The sequence below is a fragment of the Aricia agestis genome, chromosome 1 (genome assembly GCF_905147365.1).
Source record: "Aricia agestis chromosome 1, ilAriAges1.1, whole genome shotgun sequence".
Classification (NCBI taxonomy): Eukaryota; Metazoa; Arthropoda; class Insecta; order Lepidoptera; family Lycaenidae; genus Aricia; species Aricia agestis.
The window spans coordinates 15,975,249-15,983,568 of record NC_056406.1 but is presented as its reverse complement, the minus strand read 5'-3'; the positions used below and the strand labels follow the sequence as shown (position 1 = coordinate 15,983,568).

Genomic DNA, 8,320 nt, shown 5'->3' with positions numbered 1-8,320 from the left:
ATATTTTCCATTCATTTTAATTAAAAGTGATTTGAGAGACGGGTACAAAACATGTTTATACAGTGTGTTCACACGTTAAGTAAATATCATGTGTACCGCTTCTTTCGCGCTACCGCACCAGTGCGCATGGTGCATAGGTGGTATCCGGATAAAGAATTCATAAGTCAGTTCGCTGGAGTCGCGTACCAAACTTCTGAAGAAATAGAAAAATACTTCAAAGTAACATACTCAGGCAAAGTCAGACCGGTGGAAAGAACAGTGAAAAACATGATTATAAACTTCGGCCCCCAACACCCGGCAGCTCACGGAGTACTTCGGCTCATATTGGAGCTAGACGGAGAGACGGTCGTTCGAGCTGATCCTCACATTGGTTTTTTGCACAGGGCTACCGAGAAGCTCATGGAGAACAAGCATTACCTTCAGAGCTTGCCCTTTATGGACCGTCTCGATTACGTGTCTCCTCTTGCGAACGAGCAGGCGTTCGTGATTGCAGTGGAGAAGCTACTGAATATTCAAGTTCCCCCGCGAGCACAAGCCATACGCGTCCTCTGTGCTGAACTTTGCCGTATAGCAAATCATCTTTTGAACATTTCTGGAACCATCCTCGACGCGGGAGGCATAACGCCGTTCTTCTGGATGTGCGAGGAACGAGAAAAAATTTATGAGCTATGCGAAAGAATGAGCGGTGCTCGGATACATAGCGCGTACATAAGACCTGGTGGTGTTTCACAGGATTTACCCATAGGTTTCCTCGATGATCTGCACGAGTTCTGTTCTAAATTAGCCGAAAGATGCGACGAAACCGAAGATTTAGCAACTGAGAATAGACTATATTATCAGCGAACAGCGGGCATAGGTGCTGTGACCGCTCACGAGGCAATAAACAGAGGGTTCTCAGGGCCTATGCTACGGTGCACGGGTGTAAAATGGGATTTACGTATCGCTCACCCGTACGATGGCTACGATATGTACGATTTCGACGTCCCCGTAGGCACGTTTGGAGATAGCTACGATCGCCATCTTCTTCGACTGATGGAATTACGTCAGTCGCTAAGAATCATCAACCAAGTTATAGATACCATCCCGGAAGGTGAAATTAAGACTGACGACGCTAAAATATCGATGCCTCCGCGATCCGAAATGAAGACATCCATGGAAGCTTTGATTCATCATTTTAAATTGTGTTCGGAAGGGTTTGTGGTACCTCCTGGTGCGACGTATACGGCAGTGGAGTGCCCGAAAGGCGAACTGGGTATTTACATGGTGTCCGATGGTACATCCAAACCGTATCGCGTCCACCTTCGACCATGTTCCTACAACCACTTACAAGGGATAGCATTTCTGGGACCAAAGCTTATGTTAGCTGACATATCAATACTTATTGCAACTATAGATGTAGTGTTTGGCGATGTTGACCGTTAAATAAATTATATTAAAAGATATTATAGATTTCATACTAATTTTATGATCCGGCTGGCCATAGGCGGACCGCAAGTTGCAGTAGGGACCGACTGCTACAACCGCTCAAGAACTGCTTGAGCTGTGGAAACTGTAGATCTCCGTGCGGCAAATGCATCTTGCAGTCAGTCTCGACTGCGGTACGTCTATGGGCCTGTCCACATCTCCACGTCACGACGTTGTCAACCTGGGACGGTGCGGTAACGTGGTACGCCGTACGGTACGTTTACGTGACGTGCAAATGTACGTTAACGTAACGTAAAATACATGTCACACATTCAGTTTGTCATCAATCTGCAATCTTAGTTCTTACCCCCAAAACTGATACGGTTTTGATACGAGTCTGATTAGTTTCAAATTGAGCCGCAGCACGATCGTGCTGTCAGAAGTGGAAAAAGCCATTGAGATTGAATTAGCAAAAGTTTTGAGATTGAGCTGATTCGATTCTCGATTTGATTCTGATTCTGTGGGGAGCTAGGCCATAGTAAAAGAAGGGGTAGGGTAGTAGGTTAACTCTGGCCCAATCCGCGATATAATTACCTACTGTCTTAGCCCGGGCGCGCACTAGCGGCCATCGAGATAGATATTAATATGAAACCGCCATAGACGACGCGCACCTGGCCGCAACGCGACCTGCGGCCACACCATACTTTCGATGGCCGTCGCGGCCAGGGCTTAGGCCGCGGCGGCCATCGAGATAGATACCTATAATTGTATTATATCTATAATTGTATTATTAATTTTAAGGTATTTTAATCACTTGTCCTTTAAGGGTTTGCATCTACCTCACTTTCTCTGTGCAACACCCTAAGGTTTGGCTGGAAGATAATGCCACGAGGCATTAAGCCCGCCTTTGTACAGAAACGTGCAAAAGTTTTAAATAAAATAAAATAAAATACCTTCGTATGCATAGACATAATATAATTATGACACTACACGACAGTATATAAATTATGTCTATGTTCGTATGAAACCGTCAAAGTCCATAGACGACCCCACAGAGTACTTTATCTTATATCTTTAAACATGCTTTAAACCGTGGCCGCTAGTGCGCGCCCGGGCTTAGGGTTGTCAATTTTAGGCGGCGGCGCGGCGGGGTGGTGTGGGAACTGGGAGCGGCCGTTCGCGCTTCGTTCGCGCAACCGCATGAACAGCGGCAACGTCGCGGTCTCCCGACTTTTAATAAAAAAGTAAAAACAACTGCTTAACCGTTTCCGTGCGGATGTCACTGATAGGCATCACGGGTAGCTTTTCTGTATGGCGGGTGACGCCCGAGAGGAGATAAAATGTTTACCTGTAAAACTATGATGAAATTACGTTTTTCAGAGGTTTCCCCTCAATGAAAGTGGCTTTATTTGTCACGTATTTTACGTGTACAGTGTTAGTTTTAGGATATTGCATAAAAACTTACACTTCAGGAGTCCTAACATTTTATAAATATATAACGCCAACACCAGCAAAATCTCACATCAACATAATTTATTCTTATAACTAACTAGCAGCCCGCCCCTGCTTCGCACGGGTATGAAACAAACATTTCTATAGTTGGTGGTGTTATTAACCCGGCGAGAGTGTGGTAAGATGGTCTTAGTGTCTACCCACTAAAAAATTGTGGGTGCTCCGCTTTCACTCCACTGTCGAGTAAAAGAGTTTTCAATGCAAACTACCCTGCCAAAATGAACCTTTATTCAAATGGATGTATTTGGATAATCCACGAATAATAAAAACTAAGGAAACGTAACTTCTATAGGCCTAGCGCGCACCACGACTTTATGCAGCGCGATTACTTTATCGCAGAAATACAACTTATGAGTTAGTATGACAGTGCGCGCACATGCGAGTAAATAATCGCAGCGATTTTAAAATTGTGATTTGTCACATTTTGCTGCGACTGCTCGGGACGCGATTGTCGCGAAAATAAAATGCAGAATATGAAAATGTGTGGTACCGCGCGCACTGCGATAATAAAATCGCACACTCGGGCCGGCCGGCACTTCATTTGTGTTTCATCTGTCTACAGATTAATACATATTATCATCTGTCCAACAATAAACATCGTAGTGGTTTATATTATACTTTTTGTTAAACATGTCGGCGCCTGTATCTCCAATGGAGTGTCCGTCTCCGAACGATACTTTTGTATTCAATATGAGGTCCAACAATTCTCACTAATCTGTTGAAACGTTTGAATTTTCATTCTACAATAGCCAAAGAACTTTTTGGGATACATCCGAAGTTCATGGTATTTCTGATAAAAGAAATCTTTGATAATTCTATCCGCTGTTATAGGATGAGTCCAGTATTGACGAATTTTCTTTATTTTTCTACAGATCCTCCGAAGTAGTAAATAAAGACAAGCAACTTGTACGAAATCCATGGTGAAAGTGAGCAAATATCACTACTTATTTATCGCAGTGCGCGCACCGTACTCTCTGCGAGTTTTTACAGCGCGATTTTGAAATCGTGTCGCAGAAATTAAAATCGTGGTGCGCGCTAGGCCTTACTTCAACCGTTTTGAATTTAGTTCCTTTTCGCACACTAAACTATGACAATAGCTATGAAACACTAACGCTCAAATTAACGAAAAAAGCCGTTTACAATAATTATTGTCACTTGTATAATTACACAAAATTATGCATGTATTCGGGTCTCTTTTTGCATAAAGTATGCATGTATTCTGGTTTCTTTTTGTAGCTCGCGGAACAATTTTTTTGACGCAGTTACTCTTTCTTAGTTTTTATTATTCGTAGAATATATCATTTCCTTTTTTGATTTGATTTGTTGAATTCAGATATTTCATTCAAAAATTACCACTTAAACAACGTTTTTTTGTTTATAAAATGCTATAAAAAGGAGATAAGTACATTTTTTGGCGTTATACATGACTAGGATGTAATATCTACAATAAAACGAAAATAAATTTATCAATATAGCCAAAGGTTTACAACACATGATAAAAATAAGTTACTTATCTTCCATTTCTGTTTGTACACGTAAATAATCGCTTTTAAATACTTGAAATGAACTATAATTCAGTTCACGTTCGCTTTTGGGTCGGTACTAAAAGAAAAACAATTGGAAACAGACGAAACAGCGATAAATTACAATCCCTGGCGGGTGGCGCCCGAGAGGAGATACCAAAGTTCCTGGCGGTAGGCGCCTCAGAGATACGAAATATTTGTTCGCAGCCAGGCGCGTGAAATTGCCAAAAATGACACCGCACTGAATCGGTTTATTCATTGTCGAGTTTTTGGGAGAATGTGAAAGAGTGATGCAGTTGTGTTTTTATATTTATTTTCTTAAAATTGTGTTATCTGGGTTTTTAATGTGTAATATTGGTAGGATATTGGTAGGATATTAACCATTAAATATTCGTTATAGTGCACAAGTGTGGGAAAGTGATGTAATAACCAGAAACGTGCTCTTTTGTGTTCCCTCCAAAACTCCATCAAAAGTTTCAGTAAAGCGTCCTACCACTTTACTGAATCGACTGACTTGACTTCTTGACTGTATTGACTTTATACTTAGGTCTTAGACTTTTACTAGACTGTAGACCTGACTGACCTGACGATAATATAGAAAAAATTGTATTAAAAATATTGTTTTCCCGCCATAATATTTAAATACTCGACCGCCATTATATAAAAAAAGAAGAAAAAAAAAGTCATTGTCAATGTTATTCAATGTGTCAAAACCACAGTCAAAACAAATTCTACAATTTTCTTTGTTTTGTAATTAATCGTGCCTTGATAAATCAGTTTTTGTATTGTTATTATTTTCTTGTCACGTTATCATTTGCAGTTCTGTAGATCGTGTCATAAAACAAATCAAATCAGTGCTTTCTAGAAAATGTTAAAGTTTGAAATTGTATCGTCGCGAACAGTGGAGGGCGTCGACAACGAAAAAAAATACGTTGCTTACATGCTACAAGTGAGACAAGATTCTACTGGATCTAGTCTTTTTGACCCTGATCCTGCAAATGTAGAAAGGAGATACACTCATTTTTTAGATTTATATAATGGCCTAAAAAAAGAATGTCCCGCTTTGATTGGCAGTCTCTCGTTCCCACGTAAGGTATGACGCATTCTTATTCAAACAGTCCTTGTTTGTAGTTCTAATTACATGCTAAATAGACGAAGTTTTAGCTGACATTGCCTTTGTTGAATAACTATACTAAATACGCAAATGCAATACTTTCCAGATCGTGGTCGGGAACTTTGAACCAAATTTGATATCTACAAGGGGAGCTGCCTTTCAATCGTTGTTAGATCTGATAGCTTCTGAGTCACGCTTACGAGATACATCAGCAGCAATAGCCTTTTTCCAAGACATTGAACTTAAAGAGGCAAGAAAGTTAATTGATGAAGGGAAATTTGACCAAGCTTTGTCTATCTTAGAAACAAGTTTCAAGTTACTCAACAAGGTACATGTAGACTGTTACTTAATGTAACCTTTTTGTTTTAAGAAATAGAAGTTCTAATGTTGCCACTAGGATTTTCAAATATAATAATTGTAGTTGTGTTAATAATATTTGAGCTAAAGTTATCATGATTGCTTTTTTCACTTTGTTTATTGTTCGGCCAACATTTCCAGGTATACACAGACAGATCAAGAGTAGTTCTATGTGCGCTGTGTCGGATTGTAGCCTGTGCGGGTTCAAGTGGAGGGGCACTAGCGGGTCCTGTTGAGAAATGGGCTCAGCTTGCTCTCAGACGCTACCAAGCTGTTAGTGATTCTGATTTGTTACTAATCTATGTGCCACTACTACATACCTGTATATCTATTTGGTAAGCGTTAGTCTACGTCGATTATGAGTCATGGAAAATTAACCTTTCAACACCCAAGCAGTCGAATTCGATCGTAATAACAATATAATAACAATAGATATCCAAGAATCAGCGATCGTGGGACCTGTTGATTGTGGGAATACGAGACACAATAGATATTCTATTGTGTCTAGTTCACCAGTGAGCGTATGGGGCTTGATGAATTAATATTAATTATCTTTTAATCAGCCTATTATGTTTTTATTCTGCCTATGTTACTGAAAAGCTAGAATCATAACACAAAGTTTATGATTATTAATATTATTTTCAGGGAAACACTTGGAAGAAATAAATCAGAACTCGTACAAGAACTCAATGGTTTGCGGAAGAAAGGTATGAAAGTAGACTCAGTGCCCAGTCTAATGGATGCAGTGGACGATTTGAATATGACATTTTAACACAAGAGCTTTAAATACCACCACAGCTAAAAACATGAGCCATGAAGAAATAGTCTGTAAGGGTCAATTCAGAGGGTCATTTATACGTGGGAGAGCCATGCTTCGGCACGAATGGGCAGAGAAATACCACGTTCTCTCAGACAACCGGCGTGAAACAGCGCTTGCGCTGTGTTTCGCCGAGTGAGTGAGTTTACCGGAGGCCCAATCCCCAACCCTATTCCCTTTCCTACCCTCCCCTATATGCTTCCCATCCCTACCCTTCCCTACTACCCTATTCCCTCTTAAAAGGCCGACAACGCACCTGTAGCTCTTCTGATGCTGCGAGTGTCCATGAGCGACGGAAGTTGCTTTCCATCAGGTGACCCGTTTGCTCGTTTGCCCACTTATCACATAAAAAAAAAAACAAGTGTAGATGCATTTCTCAATTTGTACTGTATTGACAAATTTCAATTGCACGAAACCGCTTGCAAATCTGTCAAATCCATACAAATTTATAAATACAGTGTAAACTCCATGTAACGTCACTCTATTTAACGACAAACTCTCTAAAGCGTCGAAATCAATTGAGTTTGGTTGGTTTAGCTTGTCTACCATACAATGGTACACTCTACATAGCATCACACCCACTCTCAATAACGTCAGCATTACAACAATTGAACAATAAAAAGTACCTTTTAAATTACTAAAATTAGTAAAAAATGCGCAGCTGTGTACATTTTTTTGTCGCATTGTTATCCTAGCCCGCAATAAACTCGACTTTCGGCATCATGCATACAGAATTTTCTAAGAAATTAGTCCTTTTGTTTACAAATTGAGATTGATTGCACATGTAGGCTGTTTTTGACCCTAGTCCCTGACTAATAATAAGTAGTCATGGATTATTAATATCTATTCGTTATCATATTCTAAGTTATACATAAACTTTCAAACTGTATATATATACTGTTAGTAAAAGAAAATCACTGTATATTGACGAAAAAGTATTGATTTTTCTTCTCTCCATTTAACGACAACTCTAAATAACGTCATAAAATGCACGGTCTCTTCAGTGTCGTTATAGAGTTTACACTGTACATCTACGCGGCGCGTTGCGGTCTGATTTAACCCTAAGTGCTTAATGTATATTGCTTTATTAGTCAATTACATATAGCCATTTATCTCAAAATGTAACTTATGAACTGCTTGCTCATTTTTGCACTGTAGTCTGTAGCACCTCCATCGTGGGTATCACAGACAATAGATTTTCAATGATTGTTATCTGGCTGCCGCTTGGGGATTTGGGGGTTAAGTAGGTCAGTTTCAGTATATTTTGATCTAAACGTAAATAATGCTCAGTAAGGGCAGTTATAATGGTATTAATTTTTAAATGTCATGTATCTGTCACAGTCATCTGGTTCAATCTGCGATTCAATTGAATGACTAGCGCATTCATTGAATGACAACATTCAATTGAATGACTCGACCGAACATTTTTGAACAATCGCCACTCAACATCCAACAAGTTAGCGATTTGCAACATAGCCCTTTGAAGATAGCGGACATGAATGCAGTCAGGTAATTGAATTAATTTCATTTTTACCCAATGCGGCGCTAGTAGTCACAAAAACAAATATCGCGTCAAACAGCTTGCACAGCTGA

General features: G+C 39.9%; 2 protein-coding genes across 2 annotated transcripts; both read left to right on the top strand.

Annotated features, from left to right (window-relative positions):
• LOC121739862 (NADH-quinone oxidoreductase subunit D-like) lies at positions 1–1,440 on the top strand. The gene has a single exon (XM_042132454.1). It carries the CDS (start codon positions 52–54, stop codon positions 1,420–1,422), a length of 1,371 nt encoding a protein of 456 aa, XP_041988388.1. The 5' UTR covers positions 1–51; the 3' UTR covers positions 1,423–1,440.
• Positions 1,441–5,187: 3,747 nt separating this feature from the next.
• Positions 5,188–6,752, top strand: LOC121739871 (sorting nexin-20). The gene is made up of 4 exons (XM_042132467.1): positions 5,188–5,532; positions 5,660–5,881; positions 6,052–6,245; positions 6,556–6,752. The coding sequence occupies exons 1-4, from the start codon at positions 5,308–5,310 to the stop codon at positions 6,680–6,682; spliced, it is 768 nt and encodes a 255-aa protein (XP_041988401.1). The 5' UTR covers positions 5,188–5,307; the 3' UTR covers positions 6,683–6,752.
• The last annotated feature ends 1,568 nt before the right edge of the window (positions 6,753–8,320 follow it).